Source organism: Pseudochaenichthys georgianus, chromosome 24 (assembly GCF_902827115.2).
Source record: "Pseudochaenichthys georgianus chromosome 24, fPseGeo1.2, whole genome shotgun sequence".
Taxonomy (NCBI): domain Eukaryota; kingdom Metazoa; phylum Chordata; class Actinopteri; order Perciformes; family Channichthyidae; genus Pseudochaenichthys; species Pseudochaenichthys georgianus.
This window is the reverse complement of record NC_047526.1, coordinates 27,612,867-27,632,144: the sequence shown is the minus strand read 5'-3', so window position 1 is coordinate 27,632,144 and position 19,278 is coordinate 27,612,867. Positions and strand designations below refer to the sequence as shown.

Sequence of the window (19,278 nt, the reverse complement as noted above, 5' to 3'; positions counted from 1 at the left end):
TACAGCAACATGTACAGGGATTACAATTTACATATCTAACCACATGTACAGGTACCAACAGCGTCTGATTTTGTAGCATCCAACCGAGCTTTAAAAACATGTAGTGGTACTAGCTTGGTAATTTTCCATTCTTTTTGCAGACTGTTCCAAGTTAGTGGAGCTGCACATCTGAAAGCTTTCTTCCCTAAGACAGTCCTAGCACTTGGCACATTTAATAAAACCACAGCATGCGATCTCAGGCAATAAGTACTTTCAATTCGCAGAGAGATCAGGGAGCAGATATAAGATGGTAGGTCATCCAACATGGCTTTGTAAATGAAAAAGTACCAGTGACTGAGCCTCCGTACAGTAAGTGATGGCAACACCGCCTTGGTATACAGGGTACAGTGATGAGGAAGTGCTTTACAATTTGTCAAAAATCTCAGTGCACTGTGATAGGCAGCATCTAACTTGCTCAGGTAATGGGCAGGTGCATTCATATAGACCAGATCCCCATAGTCCAGCACAGGTCAAAAGGTCACAGTGACTAGCCTTTTCCTGGCCTCAAGCGAGAAACAGGACTTGTTTCTGAAAAAGAAACCTAGCCTAACCCTCAGCTTTTTAAGCAGGTTATTGACATGACATTTAAAAGTGAGACAATCATCAAGCCAGATACCCAAGTATTTATAACAGGTAACCACTTCAAGTTGTATTCCTTGCGTAGTTACAATATACAATAATAAGCTTTAGCTTTAGAAAAGAGCATTACCTTGGTTTTATCCACATTTAAAAGGAGCTTAAGTTCAGAGAGCTGAGCCTGAATAATGTTAAAAACAGCCTGTGATTTAACAACAGCCTCGTTAATCGAGGGACCTGCACAGTACATAACGGTATCGTCCGCATAAAAATGTAAGGTTGCTCCTTCGACATTTTCACCTAAACTATTAATATAGATAGAGAATAATAGCGGACCTAAAACTGAACCTTGTGGTACACCATTAGTGATGTTTAACCACTCAGAAGACAGCCCATCAAACTGAACACATTGGGACCAAGAGTTATCGTTGGAGCTTGAGCAATGTCAGCTCCTCTGATCAATAAGAGTATTTCATATCAACGCACACATCACATGTAGCCTTTCAAAATGCAGCTTTGGCCCATGGCTTGATCACTACAAACTGTGACCCACGGCATGCGGCCTCAGACACGCTTCTGTACACATTGGAGTCATTCCCCATACAGCCATTGATTTGCTGGAGCCTCCTCTGTCACAATATCACACGTCAATATCGCCGGAGTGTCTACAGTTCCCGCGCTGTGGGACCCTGGTCTGATCCATGCTTGTCATGTCCTTTACGCTTACGGTATGTTTATTTTCAGGCCGATGTGTAATGCATGTGTCAAGTCAGTGTGACACAAAGAGGCAGTGTGAGGAGGAGGCTTGTGCCATGTCGTGTGTTAGACGGAGCGCCAGAGAGTGATTAGAGATTTATCACAGGCTTATTTGTACGGTTTGCACCCTCGGGAAAATTAGAAATGGCTTTGTATTGTTTTTGGTTGTTCTTATATGTCCATGAACAAGCTTTAAATCATGTATGTGAGTTCTTTGTGGCTGTTTTACAGTTGTTGTTGTTGTTGTTGTTGTTGTTGTTGTTGTTGTTGTTGTTGTTGTTAAAGCCGCACATTAAGAAATCATTGATTTGAAGGATTTTATTCAAGTTATACGACACATTAACACATGTAGTTGTGCTTGTGTAAAGTTTGCTTTATTTGCGCTGATTTTGGAGAAAATGTACATTTGCCACTTTACTGTACTGCTACTGTACTGTACAGTTTGGACAGAAAAAACATAGCCAGTCAACATAATCCATTGATAAATTCCTATTGAGTAATATACAAATGTAATTTCTAAGAGCATCCGCCTTTAGGAGCTCCTATAGTCAAAGTGTGAGGACTGGGTTGGACTCTTACTCTAACTTTCATAGTCATAGAGAAGTCCTGATGTTTTCTGTGGCGCATGTATCATCATATATCAATCATCACGTGCCTGCTTTCTGGTTGGAAAGTCTGTTTATGTAGTGCTTTGTGGCTGGTTCTCCTCTATGGGAAACGAATGGACTTCCAGTGATGGGTGGTGATGTTGGAGTTAAGGTCTCTGGAAGACACTTTGGGATCAGGGTGCTGAGAGGTGGCTGATGTTGGGTACCACAGGGTGCTGTTTCACATTTCAATTGGACATCCAGGCTGGCACTCGGTGTTCCAGCCCTCTCTGCTCTGCTGTGCTTCGGTGATGGGAGCTGATGCAGACGGGCTGCTCTGGACTGAGATCCTCCATGCCATGTTAATCCACGCCACGCCACGAGTCAGCGGCTCCATCAGGTTGACCAGCCGGAACACTCTGCCCTCAATGTGCCAACGCCGCTGTGACAGAGACACGGAGAGAGGGACGGTGCGAGGAACAGAGACTAAGGAGGGAGGGAAGGAAGGGAGGGAGTTACAGGCAGCAGGACATGTATCATAAACTATAATCACAGCAGCTCAAACTCACACACTCACACACACACATTGGCTTTAGCAATCAATCAGTCTCCCAGGTTGGTATTCAGGAGCATCCAGAGGTGTGTCAGGTGGGGAGAAAAATGATATGTATGAGAGTAGCAGAGGGAGGTTAAACAAATTATACCAAAGCTCAAGGACACACAGATGAGGCAGGTGTGTGTGTACAGGTGTGAGATTTGCATGAGTCTTTTGAGTGTGAGCGAGTGCTTTCGTTTGGATTCATATATTCTGGCATGTCATGTGTGTGTTTGTGTGTCTGAGGCTGAGCATGCTTCCCTTTCAGGGCTGTTGAGCCAACTCTTTGTCTCTGCCCTGCAGCGACTTGTGTTGTAACAAATGTTGCCAATTTTACAAATTGTCACGGCTAAGAATAGCTAGGAGTCAATCAGATGGGTGACAGTGAGGCTCAATTTCACAGTCAGGAGACAGTCAGGACACACACACACACACACACACACACACACACACACACACACACACACACACACACACAAACCCGTACTGAGAGCAGCATGGGTTCCTAAAACACGTTTTTTTGTGAATTTTTTAGTGAATGATTTGAGTTCTGAAATTAAAGTCAGAATATAATTTTCTCTCACAATGTGAATCATTTCTCAGAATCCTGACTTAAATCTAAAAACAATTCACACGTGGCCCTAATCTTCCTCATTACATGTTCAATTGAGTTTTAAGGGAAATCTTTTCAACCGGATTAGTAAGGAGCACGAGGTGGACTTCGCCCAGGAGAGTCGTGAAATTAATTTTCTTCATTTTAAGTTACTTCCAAAACTTAAATGACGTAACAAGCCAATTATTCTTAAGCCAAACCAGGGAGTTTCACTTAACTTGGCCAAGTAGTTTTGTTGCACTTTTGTTTAGTTTTCTTTAAATTGTTAAAGGAAAAATGAAAAACTGCCATCCGATAGAAATAAAAATGTTCTCATAACATAATACAATGCAGAGAACATACTTTTTAGGACACAGGGTCGCCCAGAGAACCACACCAATAAGAGTATAACTCACTTTGCAATGGCGATGGCGGCGCGACCAGTCGCAGCGGCTTCAGGACTCAAGTCTCGTGCCTTTTTAATGTTATTTCATGTTTATTTGTATATCTTTTTTTCACTGTTGTTAACATCATGCTGGGCAAATAACATCTTCAGCAGACATGATTTGCTAGAAATCGGATTACTCAGTGGAAGCGCTTTATCCGTGAAAACAACATCCCATTTAATTTATTTATTATTTATTTATGTACATATTCCCTATCATGTCTATTTTAAGTCCCATTTATTGTTTTTATTGTTTTTATAGTGTCTTGTTGTTTTTATAGTGTCTTGTTGTTTTTATATTGTCTTGTTGTTCCGTGTTCGCACCTTGAGTTTATTGTAATTTCGTTGTACCTGTACAATGACAACATAAAGATCTATCTATCTATTTATCTATAACACACTTTGACTTGTATGGACTTCCCTATAACACACACATGTGTTTGACGATGTGCCTCAGCGTGTGTCACAGTAAAGTCTGAATGATCCTGAGGCTCTACCTGCAGTCCTGCTCAAAGTATAGTTTGCGTTGCAGGTTATTGAAACACACATGAGCAGTGCTTGTTCGGCCACAGATGTTAACTTTGCTGTTTAAATATATGCAGCCGGGTCGATGTGCGGCAGGGCCGGGATGGGAAAGAGAAAGAAAGTGAAAGGGGAGAGGCGCTGTCAGCCATGGCGCGTCTGAACCAGGGTGACATTTATTCTGTAAATAAATACAACGCTTGTGGGGTGTGTGTGTGTGTGTGTGTGTGTGTGTGTGTGTGTGTGTGTGTGTGTGTGTGTGTGTGTGTGTGTGTGTGTGTGTGTGTGTGTGTGTGTGTGTGTGTGTGTGTGTGTGTGTGTGTGTGTGTGTGTGTGTGTGTGTGTGTGTGTGTGTGTGTGTGTGTGTGTGTGTGTGTGTGTGTGTGTGTGTGTGTGTGGCTGTGAGTGGGACCATGAGAGTGGAACCCCTCGCTGAGCACTCAGAGCTCTCATCACGATGGGGGTTTGAAGAGGTGGGCTACTCCGCTCCTCCTCCTCCTCCATCCCTCCTTCCTTCCCTCTATCAGCTAACATGTTGAGAGGTGACCCCTTGAGAGCTTTCCTACATATGGACGAAGCAACAACTCGGCTGTAATGGGCTCGACTCCTTGCCACTACGGGGGAGTGTTGAGATGGCCGAGCCTCTGCGCTCCTCCCTGGGCGGAGAGTGTGTAAAGAAGCAAGAGAAAGGAAGAGAGAGTGAGATTGAGTGCCCTGTACAAAGAGCTTGTATTATTAATGAAATCACCCTGGCAGATGGGTCTTATCTTGGAAGTGTCCCACAACCACAGAGATTTGCAGCTGGCTCACATGCACACATACTTCCCCCTCTCTTGTTAAGTGTGCCCCTGACAGTCGACCCCTCCTGTTTCTCACTCTTTTCTCTCTTTATCTTCCTTTCTCTGCTTTTATTTATAGAAACAGCTGGTCGAGGCGTCCGGGCTTTCAGGCCAAAACCACTGCTATGCCCCCCCCCCCCATCTCCCTCCCCCATTCCTTCCTCTGTTCACATCAGGGTTTGTCCACACCTCGAGCAACAGCCTTTATTCCAGGCTGAACTCCTCCGGCCTGCAGTTTGACGAAGGACTTGTCGTGTCGTAACCCTCCGACTTACAAAGGGACAAAGATGGGTGTTAGAGATTCAAATGTGGCAGACCCTTCCCCCCACCCCTCATTTTAGAGCACACCAACCCGAATGCAGCCGAGCACTCTATTTGGAAAGGACCCTGTCATGCTAAAACACACATGACTGCACATGGACAAATATTCACATGAATATCTCAAAGTTCAAGGGGATGTTCTCAAATCACGTGTCTCTGCTGTGCTGTATACACCCAGGGTGCAAATAGAATTGTCTTTTTTATTATTGATTAATCTGCAGATTATATTTGTAATGAATTCCTTGGTTTATAAAATGTCAGAAAATAGTGAAAAATATCTACTTAAATATCTTAAAAGTTCAAAGGGATGTCTTCAAATATCTTGTTTTGTCAATGTGAAAACACATAATATACTTTTTAGTTGAATGTGTTTTAAAACAGGAAATCTCCAACTTTGAGAGGCTTTAAACATTTTCACATGAATGATGACATAAAAGATTAATCCATTATCTCGTAATAGTTATTATTTTATTTCAATTGTCTAATTGATTAGTCTATTTGTCTTTGCAGCTCTATTTACATCTACACCCGCACACACTTTCCATGTACTGTATGCCTGCATGTACACATATATGCACAGATATACACATATGTTTGCATAATCATGTACATTCAAATGATGACGTGCAACAAAGGTCCTTGGCTGCAGTGGGACGTCACACACTGTATGCTTCCACATGTGAGACACATACAACGAGGCATATGTTACATGCATATTATATAAACACACCTAATTCGATCTTTTTGACATATCTAGATGTAAAACAGATCAACACTGCAAATACATATTTAATGACAATGTCAAGGATTAAACAGTAAAGTTAAAGACACACATATACATACACTAAAATATACACCCATAACAAAAAATACCGACATGTAAAAATATGTGCACATTCCACTCACAGCAATTCTACAATTACATATACTGTATGTCAACAAGCTTACTGTACACTCTCACATGTAGCAATAATGCAGATGATATGCACTGAATAACGCATGATGAGTTTGCGAACACATGTGTGTTTAGCATGAACACACAAATCACATTATGCCTCAAAGAGATGTCCTGCCCATGCAACACACACAAAAACGTCCAGTCAGCGACATATTGCTGCCTTCGCACAGAAATGGCATCCCCGATAGTGACAAAAGCCACACAAAAAACTGACATTCACCGGCACACACACACACTCACGATCAACACAGCAACTCCAGGCTTCAGGCATGAGGGGTTGCCTAGGAAACGGTGGGAAGGAACCCTAGTTATTTGTGTTGAGCATATTTTCATTTGGGCTGAAACAGAGAGGCATAAAAACCCCAGGAGAGGGAGAGAGGTGATTTGTCCTGACAGCTCCTTTACTCTCCCGAGGTGTAACACAGACACACACACAAACACATAAACGGACGAATGCACATGCATGAACACAATCACACACACTCAGACACATACAGAGATGCCAAATCCCCCCCCCCCCCCCCACCCCAGAGCACATCAAGAGAAGTAAATCACTCGCGCCATCACAGGAATGTCAGCAGGGGAGTGTGTGGGTGCACAAGTTAGTGGAAGTAGCCTTGCATGTGCAGTGTATCATGAACACATAACTTCTTTAATGATCCTTCTCTGCCTCTTTTGTCAGAAGCAGGCAGATTCCCTCTGAGTTTCTTGCTTGGTCTCCATGCATGCTTCTTGCTGCAGTATTTTGGTGTTTCCTCGCTAGTGTGTCTCTCTTGCTGCTCCGCTGCACAGTTTGAAAACCGAGCAGAGCCGATGGATTTGTTGAATGATGTTTCCCAGGATGCAGCATTTTCCCCCTTTGTAACTCGGTGTGTGAAGAGCGAGACTTTCCGTGTGGATAATAGCGTCTGAACGGCAGAAAAAGAAGTGGATGCATTAGCGTTCATGGGTATTTGTCTGAGGCTGGGTATCATGGCGTTTAAGTGGCTGACGCGGAGGGGATACATGATGCAGTAGGCTCCCAAAAATAGCGCTCCTTAAAAAAAAAGGAAAAGGGTTACATAAGGGGTGTCTGTGTGCAGAGCCTTCACCTTGAGCCTGGGGTTGTTCTTTTTTGGGTGTCATACCCGGTGTGGCCACAGGAGGTCGCCATGGGTTGCAGTTTAACAGCAGCTCTGTCCTTGTCAGAGCTCCCTCTTCTGTGGGCCGTCCTGTGGAAAAGCATTCAGGAGAGGATGTTCAAGGGCATCCTCTCTCTCCTCCATACTTCCGGTTACATTCCTAGGTCTCTCTCTTTTTCCTGGCTCACTCGACTCATACTCTTCCTGAATCTTTTACATCTCTGTCGTCTGTTCTCTTTCCTCTCCATCAGTGTCTTCACAGACCAATGCAGTCTGGAATGAGGGATGTAAGGTTACTTTAAAGTCTTGTTTGCTGTCAGACCAGGCAGTGGAGAACACACTTTGTCTCTGTTAGAGAAACCTCACATTTAAAAGCTTCAGAGTTCACGTCTAGGTTTAAGTAGAGGGGTATTTTCCGCTTTATTCCTCTGAAAAATGTAAACGTTGAGCCCATAATATCCCAGGCCTGTTACCTCACTTTTAACTGGTCATCCCGAAGCTCTCCACTTCTGCTAAAAGGTTGTTAAAAACACTGACTGACGGTCCGAAGGTCCTTAGCTGACCCTTTTGACCTTCCTGTAGAAAGGTTGCAAAATAAAAGTGGATTGTGTTTCTGATGTCTGTTAAGTATCATGACTGAAATCTAATACGTTAATAATGACGGCTTTCTTCCTTTCTCAGGTTGGGGGGTATGATCACGGCCTACAAGATAGTGCCAGATGAGATCGACGAAATCAAGGTATGTCATATTTCTGTCTTTTGATTCTAAGGTCGATTTGTTCTAAATATTGATTATTCGTGTGTGTGTGTGTGTGTGTGTGTGTGTGTGTGTGTGTGTGTGTGTGTGTGTGTGTGTGTGTGTGTGTGTGTGTGTGTGTGTGTGTGTGTGTGTGTGTGTGTGTGTGTGTGTGTGTGTGAACAGGAGACTCTGGTGGATTGGTGCGATGAAAAGGAACTTAACCTCATCCTTACCACCGGAGGCACTGGCTTTGCCCCGAGAGACGTCACACCAGAGGTGGGTTCATGTAGATGTCTCTGTGTTTTGTTTTAAATGTGTTCAATGTTGAATCCATCAATGTTGGCCTTGAAAGTATTGTATTTCATTCGTTGTTGCAAACTGTATAAGAAAAAGCTTGAGAGTAGTATTAAAACAAACCCAGGCACATGTTACATAAGAATCAGCGAGTTCAGCTTGCGGTTCAATCGTGAGGTCACAAGAAGGAACGTAGTGTTACACAACTACAACACAAGTATGAGGTTAGCATGATGTGTCCTCGAGGAAGGTAGATGTCTCTTGTTGCTGCCTGTGCTTCATTCAACGTTTTCTGCTGATGACACATTGTTGCTGATTGTGTTGCAGCTCTGATTTGAACACAAAGTGTAATTAGCCCCACAGTCACATGGGAAATAAAGAGGCAGAAGTTACTGTAGATCATTATTGATTCATTGTTTTATGACAAAGATATGGGATCATGGAGCAAGCAATTCAGAGATAATGGGTAATGGGAGACAGGTGGCAGTGGGATAGTATAATAAATATATATTTATATTGACATGTTTCCAAATGGTGCACACATTTGTTTTTCATACTAAAATCTGATGTACTACTTTAGATTGTAAAAGTGTGTACACTGCTCTACATGCTATATATAGTTTATATGCCAGTAGTTAAAATATATGAACAACTCTTGGGACATTAACATAAACTATTTTAATTTAAATGATGCCAAAACAAATACATTGTCATTGCAGGCTTCACGTCAGGTTTAATGATGCTTTCTTTCCCCTTGTTATTGCTGGTTTTATGTGGTTTCATTTACAACAACGTAACATTTAAAGTTTAAAAGTGTGTAAAGTTTTTAATACAAACATGCTTGTTGTTTATCTCTATTGTGAAGCCAGTTTACTTCTGTGTACACATGCAAGCCTCAACATGTAGTCTTTCTGTTTCTTATCTATTCCTTACCTTGTTTGGATTAGCACTGCTATACCTCTGTCTTACATGTACTCAGACAACCTCACACACACACACACACACACAAGCAATTTGGCAGGGGCTGAGCTGTGGTTCTCAGCAGTATCATTGGTCCTCATCAATCATGGCAGACAGCAACCTTCCTGGAAGGGGGAGGACACGTACACACTGTATTCTCTGATAACAACCTGCTATCTGATTCAACGCTGCATGCTGGAAGCAGCGATATCTCTCCGTCTGTCTCTGTGTGTTAAAGGCTGCACACGACACACATGACTGTATTGTGTTTTCGCCAGAAGCAGGACAGAAGTTACAGATTACATGTCATACCTTTATTCTAATCAAAGAGCCTTTGGTATCCTCTCTGAAATAAACATGTCACTTACTTCAACTGCCATGTTTTGCTGTCACGCTAAGTAATACGTTTACTGTAATTGACAAAAGCCGCTGTCTGAAAGTCCTTATCTGACCTGCGTCCTCCCTTTCTACAGCAGCAATCAAGATTGATGTCATCTTTGAAACCAATATTTGTCTTGGTCGGCCGAAGCAATACAATCATTAAATATTGAGTGTTTTTGTGAAGAAAACTTCTGTTTAGCAATGTAGAACCAATGTGCAGGAAAGGAATGGAAACTGGATTCGCCTTAGTCAATACACTGATATTTATTGAGAGACAAAACGGCCGGAGCGTTCACAAGGTATTCACAACTTTCATTATGAGATCCCAAGCCAACTCTGCCAAAGCAAGACAGAAACACATCTATACAGCAGAAAAGGAGGGAACTTTTTACAACTTGGAATTTGCACAACTTCAGCTGAGATATTATGACATACAAAGCAGGAGTACATGGTTTCAGATGAGGTGCATCTTTCTGTTTTTACTCTCTTTGCAGGGACTCAAATATAGCTGAGGTCCCTATAATCTACTTAATAGATTGCCTGTTGTTCTTCTGCTATACCATCAACTATAGTATTATTAACAAGTAATTACTTAATCCTAACACTAATATTTGACGCTGATAATATTACATATATATTTTATATAGTAGTGTTAAGTAGCAACGTTTTTTTTTTTTTAAATGTGTCTTCCACGAAATAAATTAGTCCGAAAATATAGCTCCACCTCATGAAAACCCCACATTAAGATACACTCCTCCCACTCCTCCCCTCATCACACATATAAGACCTGTTTCTTCCCTACACCACTTTCTCCCACCTGTTGAATCAAACCCATCTCCCTCTTCTCCCAATCAGTGACATTGTGTGATGAGGTCTAAATCCAGCCTCACCCCTCCCTCTCCATCTCCTTTCCTCCTGTTTCCATCTCACCTCACCTCTGTCCCTCCCACACTCTTTTCCTTCTCCTCACCCCTCCCTCTCCATCTCCTTTCCTCCTGTTTCCATCTCACCTCACCTCTGTCCCTCCCACACTCTTTTCCTTCTCCTCACCCCTCCCTCTCCATCTCCTTTCCTCCTGTTTCCATCTCACCTCACCTCTGTCCCTCCCACACTCTTTTCCTTCTCCTCACGCCTCACCCCTCCCTCTCCATCTCCCTGCTCTCCTGAGTCCAAGCCCACGATGCTCATCAGTGGCTCCTCAGCGCTTTGAAGTCTTGTCTCTCCCCTCTCCCCTCACTAATGGTGCGTTTGAAGTGTCACTCAACTCAAGGGCACCCAACACACACAGCTGGAGAAGAAGGCACTATCTGCTCCGCCGTCTATCTGTCAAGAACACGCCGCATCAACTGCAGTCCCACCATTGTATACACACTAAGAAATGCATCTGTTGCATACATCTGCAAAGACGAATACATTGGCAACACCACCACCCCTCAGTTTCCTCTCAGATCAAAGTGTCGGATACAGACTGACCGAGAAAAAGACATATTCCTGTTTAGATTTCAAAGATTGAATCAATCATGTTCGCTAATAGGGATGTACACGGGGAGGAGGCAGGGCAGATAAGGATTTTTCAGCTTTCTGACAATTGAGAGATGGATTGTGCACGAGGGATTGTAAATCGATATGTGAAGGGCAGTCCAGATGTTTTGAGTCAAGACAGGCATCGAGGAGGTTGGTGTAACAGTGATATCAACACATGTTCTGTAGGCGTGCGATCAAAAGACCAATCAGTCAACATGCAAGGAGAAATCAATATCTGTGTCTCATTTATCTCGATTAATCTTTTTTGCCTACAATGTTAAATGTATTTTTTCATTATACAACATGAACACACAACAGAGAGATTAGTTGTCCCTCTTGCTGCTGGACCCTCTAGATTCCAGAAACAGATCAATATCTTGTTTTTACATTGTGTCATATGAGTATGAGAAATTGGGATGTTCAACACTTTTTCCATTTCAGTCTCTGAAAATCTTTCTATTTTATTACAAATGGAAAGACTTCAAAGCCTACACTTAATTTAAAAATGGCAAATCACACCCAATTTCAGTTTTTCATGTGATCCCATCTGCTCCATATCCAAAGTCTACTATAACGTTCATTTAGTTGCACTTTTACAATTGAAGCAGAGCCTGTTCATCAAGGTCCCACTGACTACAAAGTAGTTGTATTACACTGAGTTATGCCACAGGTAGCATGTTATTGTATGAAGAAAGACACTAACCTCAACAGAAGGCAATCGAATCAATTGTTTTATAAATACTACTCATGATGGACACCTGTTCAGTTATTATCCCTCTAATGACCCTCCTCTTCATCTCTCCTCTCTCCAGGCCACGAAGGAGGTGATAGAGCGCGAGGCTCCAGGGATGTCTCTGGCCATGCTGATGGGATCCCTCAACGTCACACCACTAGGCATGCTCTCCAGGTCAGACACACTCTCACACACTTTTATTTATCATTTACTTATTTCTTAATCCCTTATGTCAGGGGTGTCAAACTCAAGGCCCGGGGGCCAAATCCGGCCCGCGACTTCGTTTCATGTGGCCCCACAAGAGCTTGCAAATAATATAATACGTTTATTATACGGTTACATGCCGCTTTACAGAAGCACATTGCCCATAAACTACATGTCCCACAATGCATCTCAATGCACTTTTTTTTCAAAATGTCACTTTTTTGTTTTTGTTTTTCCAGTATTTGGCTTTTCTTTTTAAATCATTTTGTGATATGCGCACTGAAGAGACTTGCAATTGTTTGCCCAGACTTCTGCTTTCAGACTTGGTTAATTATGAAGTTATTACCCTATCCGATAATAAACCAATGCAGAGGCAATAATGTAATATAATACATTATTTAATATTATATATTTATATATTTATTCTTATATAGTCTTATATATAAAACCCGGCCCTTTGAGTGCAACCATGATGCTAATGTGGCCCGAGTTGAAATTGAGTTTGACACCCCTGCCTTATGTGAAGAGGCAGCCTCATTGAGACCAAGATTGTATTAATGAAGAGAGACATAGTGCACAAGATGAAACATGTACTGTACAAGCAGAGACTCAAATATGACATATGGTACATGCTAATGTCCTTTGACCTGGCATTATAATGACTGTTTTACTACTGGCAGTTATTCCATTAGAGCCTTAAAGTATAGATTCATAATGCTCCATCTTTTCATGTAAGACAAAACGGAGAGAGTTAATTTATCACCTGTGATGAAGTGCAGAACACTGGGATACACTGAATGGAGGCTTTAGGGTGGAAGGAGAGGCATATATCACCATGATCAAGCAGAGCTGTGACGCTTTTCTTCCTCTGTATTAGTAAAAAACGTTCCCCTGTGTTTGTGCGTTGCAGACCTGTGTGTGGTATCCGAGGGAAGACGCTCATCATTAACTTACCAGGAAGCAAGAAAGGCTCCCAGGTAGGACACGCTGCGAAGAGACGGAACAACATCACTGCTATCCAGGGTTAGCGGTATTAAGGCGGAAAGATCAGTTGCTGTGCTTGATTTTCTTGATGAATTATGAATACCCATTTAAGTTGGGGAGTTAATGGGGTCCCCAGGTCCTGGCCCCCATATCAGAGTGTCCTTAACTACCTGGAGGTGAGGCCATCACTGAGTGAATGAGAGGAAGATCGCCCTGGATACGGGCCAAATGCAGTCCATATAGGAAGTGACCATAAAACTCTCCTTTTGGGACAATTTCCGAGTGGAAAAGGCACTCAGTGGAGGACAGAGCTCTGCCAGGTGTGCCTCCTTTTCCCGTGCCAAATTAAGAAGATTTGAATCTCACTCAACTGTCAACCTCTTGGCAGTGGAGATGGAGGATGGAGGCGCAGATAACAAAAACATGAATAATCAAGTTAAATTGTCTCTTGCCTTATTCCATCATAACACATCCAGGATAGAATAGAATCGTTTAATGTCATTATACATGTACAACGAGATCATAATAAATGCTTCTCCCTTTCAAGGGTGCCATCAAAACAAAAACATCACAACATACAGTAAGACAACAAATACACGCAGCATACATACTTAGGAATAAGGAATAAGGAATCAAGTGCAGTAATTATTTCCTAGAGTATAACAATTAAATCTGTAATGTAATAAATAATAATAGTAGGTATTTATAATAATAATAATAATAATAATAATAATAATAGTAATGATATATGTGTATATATGTACAGAGTCACATTGATTCACATGATTTCAGGTGTTAAGAGCAATGATGGTTGTCTGTTTGTTTTGGATGTGATCCACCTGTAGCGCCTGCCGGAGGGCGGCAGGTTGAACAGGTGAAAGCCGGGGTGTGAGCTGTCCTTGATCATGTGGTTGGCTCTACTGAGGCAGCGTACACGTCCATCAGGGAGGGGAGAGGGCAGCCGATGGTCCTCTGTGCTGCTTTTACGACTCTGGAGCCTCGTCCTGTCGGCCTCAGAGCGGCTGGCGGACCACACTGTGATGCAGTATGTCAGTAGGCTCTGGATGGTAGAGCGGTAGAAGGTCACCAGCAGCTTAGTGGCCAACTTGTTCTTCCCGAGCACCCTCAGGAAGTGCAGACGCTGCTGGGCCTTCTTGATGACAGCTGTGGTGTTGTCCTTCCAGGAAAGGTTGTTGGTGATGAGGACGCCGAGGAACTTGAAGGTGTGGACCCTCGGTAGTATTCCTCCTGAAGTCTACGATGATCTCTTTGGTTCTTGTGGGGTTCAGTGCCGGGTTGTTCACTGAACACCACGCTGAGAGCTTCAGTACCTCGCTCCTGCAGGCCGACTCGTCTCCTCCTGAGATGAGCCTCACCACAGTGGTGTCGTCAGCAAACTTGACGATGATGTTCTCCGGGTGGGCTGGACTGCAGTCGTGGGTGTAGAGCGAGTACAGGAGAGGGCTCAGCACACAGCCCTGAGGAGAGCCGGTGCTGAGAGTGCGGGTGGAGGAGTGATGGAGGCCAAGTCTCACACGCTGGGGGCGGTTAGTGAGGAACAGGTGGGTGTTGGAAAGCCTGGGTTTGATAGTTTGCAAACTAGAATGTATATGCTGATTCTCCGGTTCACAACATGACCGAAGTTGTATATCAATGTCAGTTTTTGATCCACAACAAAAGCCAACATGCGGCCTGCAACAGGTGTAGCTAAGGCTTATTTTAAGCTAAGCGGATTGCTGGAAATTAATGTAGCTATCGAAGCAGTTGTTGTTCACTGCAGCCACGAGAGGTCCAAAACACATGATCTCACATTGTCTAGCAGGGATCAGACATTTAGTATTTAAAGTATACTCAGTTAAACTGCTACATTTTGGTTGTCCTCTCGTTAAAGGTAAATGAAGTAAAACATTGAGGGATGCATAGCAACCGTCGTTGCTTAGCACTCTGACAATAACATGACTCCTTGTGCAAAGGTGAACTTTGCGTTCGGCTGTAACTAAATCCACATGCAGTCATTATAGGTGTTGGTATGTGTAAGCAGCGTGTGTGTGTGTGTACAGAATGTGTGTATGGATTTGAAGGTGTGTGACTCCGTGTGTGATAAATCAATGTATGCACAAGCAGCATAGATCTGTGTGTGTGCTCTTTGCCTTTGTTGTTTCGTGGTACATGTGTACATCTCTGTAATGTATTTCTGTACACAGCTATAGATGCAGAGTGCATGGGTGGGTTTGTTTTCGTGTGTGTGTGTGTGTCCACCCACTGCTGTCTCCGTGTCCCCTCCATCTGTCTCCCGCTCTGCCGCGCTGACCTACACATCTGTCTCTGTCTCGTTATGCGCTCGCTTCTCGTGATCGATTTTAGTATTTCTTTTAATCAATTACGCCACCTCTCCCCCATCTGCTGCCATATTAGTGTCTCCCTCATCAACCCCCAGTTAAAGTTAACGGCACAAGCCTCCCATCGCAGGCTTTTATTACGATGATCTCCTGTCATAAAGCTAACGGTGAAGTCCAGCTGAGCCAGCCGGCCTCACTGCGTGTCAGAGGGTCCGCTGGGCTTCGTATGGCTTCATGTTACGTCTCTTTGGACACATTCGCACTGCACTAACTTTAACTTTATATCATTTGTTGTCATGATAGTGTTGAGTTCAATTACAGACTTGTAGTCTTTTGGCATTTAACATATGTGTGGCATTGTGTCCATATTGTGATGAGATATCAGTTTATATTAACAGATGGGGTGAGGATGAGGATGCTCACATGCTGTGGTCTGGATATTGAACTGGCTTGATTTGGAATTGAAGGGTGTCATGAATACAGGATTCAGAAGACTTTTGAATGGGTGCTAAATGATTTTGTCTAGAACTTTTATTAAGTTTTGAGACATGTTATTAAAGGTGGGGTAGGTAAGTTTGAGAAACCGGCTCGAGATACACTTTTTGTTATATTCCATGGAATGCTCTTAACATCCCGATAGCAATGAATATCTGAAGTGCTTTGACAAAAAATCCATAAAAAAATGTCATCTGTAGAAGCCGTGGTGCTGTAAAAAGTACAACCAATCGGTTGATTGGATGGCCTACCTGCCTGTCAGCCTTCCATCGGGGCACAAACTTATCTCGTGCCCTCATTGGTCATGTGCGCGTTCGTGTGTGTTGGAGGAGGGGCTCTGTAAGGAAGTGGCAGATTTTCTCCGATTGTGTATTTTCAAATTCTAGCGATCTCGAGCCGGTTTCTCAAATGTACCTACCCCACCTTTAATAACATCAGTAGAAGAGGTAAAGTTGTTCATATGAGGTCAGACAATGGAACCAACTTCATTGGAGCAGAAAGAGAACTACGAGAGGCCCTCGCTGCATTGAGTAATGAGAAGATTCAAGGAGCTCTAATTTCAGTTGAATGCAGTTTTAATCCACCAGCAGGATCTCATCATAGTGGAGTTTGGGAGCGCTTGATACGCATGGTAAAGCGCGTCCTCAGTTCAGTTGTGCAGCAACAGATGTTGAATGATGATGGACTCCATACAGTCATGTGTGAAATTGAAGCCATTCTTAACGATCGGCCAATCACCAAGCTGTCTGACGCTCCAAATGATTTGGAGCCTCTAACACCAAATCATCTTCTTCTTTTGAAAGGGACACCAGCTCTGCCTCCTGGATTGTTTGAACCATCTGACATGTATGTGAAACGTCGCTGGAGACAAGTTCAGTACATTTCTGATCTGTTTTGGAAGCGTTGGGTGCGAAGGAATATAGTCGCTGGTGATATTGTAGTAGTCATGGATTCCTCAGCTCCCGCGGTTCCTGGCCTCTTGGCAAAGTATTGGAGGTTTTTCCTGACAAAGGAGGACTGGTGCGCTCTGGAAAGCTACAGACCAAGACCAACATTATTGTGCGACCTATTACTAAACTATGTTTAGTACAGGAAGTGTAGGATGTGCATTGCTATGTATTGAAAAATGATTTTCACATTTGGCTCCTTAATTGTTTTCAATTGATACCTGTACTATCAATTAGGGGCTGGTGTGTAGGAGCCGATTAACTGTGGGTATAAAGGTAGGAACATATGTGTGTTGGGGAGAGGTTCCGCCGGAAGGCCCATACAGTGTTTGACCACCCACGGAGCACACACGGAGAACACACACACACACACACACACACACGGAGCACACAAACACACGGAGAACACACACACACGGAACACACACGGAGAACACACACACACGGAGCACACACAGCGCACACACGGAGAACACACACACGGAGCACACACACACGGAGCACACACGGAACACACATGGAGCACACACGGAGAACACACACACACAAACACGGGATTACAAGCAAAGCAAAGGTATTGTGTAAACGGTAATATCGTGCGGTGGATATGGAAAGAAGCAAGTCAAATGGAAACCAGTCAAATGGAAATAAATGTTTCAAACTGGAAACTTTGTTTCTGACCTTTATTCGGCAGCAAACTTGTGTGCGTCAATTACACCCAGCAAGCGGATCCTCCGAGGCTTAAAGCTTAAGCATGCTTATATACTTAATAAAGCAGTGTATATCTTTTGGTATTGACTTATTCCTCTCCCAGGTAGGGGGAGTGCATCTTGGTGCAGTCTCCACAAATGCTCACTTTCACGTTTGATATCAATTAAAACAAATACTTCAGATTTGTTTTCCCGTTCTCCACATTGAGGGTCCCAGATGTACAGTAAGGGCTCCACGACTTTGACTTTTGCACTTCCTTTTTCTTTGCTTCTTGCTATTTTAATGGTGTATGAATCCAAGAGTGTCCCGCATGTCCCCCTGTTGAACTGGAGAAGAGTCGAAGATGTCTTTTCTCACTCTTATCTTTTATTTCCTCCTGTTCTTTTTCTTTTTATTCTTCACTTTTTATGGACATCTTACCGTCTTTTTTCGCTCTCTTACTGAATCTTCCTCTCTCTTTCCCTCTGTCTTTCACTCTTTCTCTCTCCGTCTCTCATCCTCTCGTCATCTCCTCCCCCACCCCCCTCTCTCCATCCTTCTCTCTGGTTTGTGTTTCTCATCCGCTGGCAGTGTATCCAGGGAATCTGCTCTTTAGTGTTCTTGACAGTTACTCTCCTCCAGGACAAAACAGAATAAGAGCAGAGGAACAAAAATCAACCTGACGTACCTTGAAAAAAATAAGAAGAAAATTCCCGGCACGCAATGAAAGCACAAACCGGGAAAGGAGGAATGTCTCCAGGCTCTTGACACCATCCTCACTCCTTCTTTTACCCAATCTTTCCCCATTTCAGCCCAGCCTTCTTATCCAAAAATGCTCAGATGTGTGCTTCAAAGACAACAAGAAGAAGCATGAAAAGTCTGCCGTGTGGATTGGGATCTGTGTGTGTGAGAGTGTATGCGGGGGTTCGGGGGGGAAAGGTTAGCTCGCGGCTACACAGCAGGCCTGCCTGGCTCGTGGTCAACCACTGAGAGTACCATTTTCATCTCTGAGAAATCCTCATTTTCCCATGCACAGTGGCAAGGCATGCTTCTCCAGTCATGCATGCATCCTAGTGTTGATATATGGGATTTAATATTCAGTCAAATCAAGGTTAACATGGTCATATTTAATCAAGCCTGTGATATGCACGTGCGTGAAATGGGATGTGAAGTGGAGAGGTTGCTCCGAAAGCCCGTTCGCAGCCAGCGTGGATACTGTAAAGTGTGGGGGCCATTAATAATGTATCTTCTCAATGCTTAAAATACACAGGAAGATAAATAATTTCAGCTCTTGTCTTGGGAGTGAGGAGAATGGAGCATTTAGCATAGCCGAGGAGCCCACAGGCACACTGACACACAGAGAGACACCGGAGAGGGGACACAGGAGGGGGGGAGCACAGGCTAGTATACATGTGGCCAGAAGGAGGCGCTGTGACCTGCAGAGGAGGGGAGCAAATCTCTGCTTCTGACTCCTCCGCCTCTAGGCCGGGTCACACACATAGACACATAGTCACACACTATATCTGTTACGTACTGAACAGATGACCGTATTCCTGGTTTCGGAAGTGTACAAATCTCAAATGACTTAACTGCAGATTGGCCAGCCTTTAGTTTGAGTCAGGCTTATAAGAGACAGA

At 43.4% G+C, this 19,278-nt stretch overlaps 1 protein-coding gene across 12 annotated transcripts in view; it reads left to right on the top strand.

The window, feature by feature from the left end:
• Nucleotides 1–19,278, top strand: part of gphnb (gephyrin b) — an 87,157-nt gene that overhangs the window by 26,750 nt on the left and 41,129 nt on the right. For all 12 annotated transcript variants that reach the window (XM_034076337.1, XM_034076336.1, XM_034076332.1 and 9 more), the window contains exons 3-6: nt 8,033–8,090; nt 8,274–8,366; nt 12,062–12,156; nt 13,097–13,163. In XM_034076337.1, the coding sequence (XP_033932228.1) occupies nt 8,033–8,090; nt 8,274–8,366; nt 12,062–12,156; nt 13,097–13,163 (313 nt within the window). The remainder of the gene's footprint in view (nt 1–8,032; nt 8,091–8,273; nt 8,367–12,061; nt 12,157–13,096; nt 13,164–19,278) is intronic.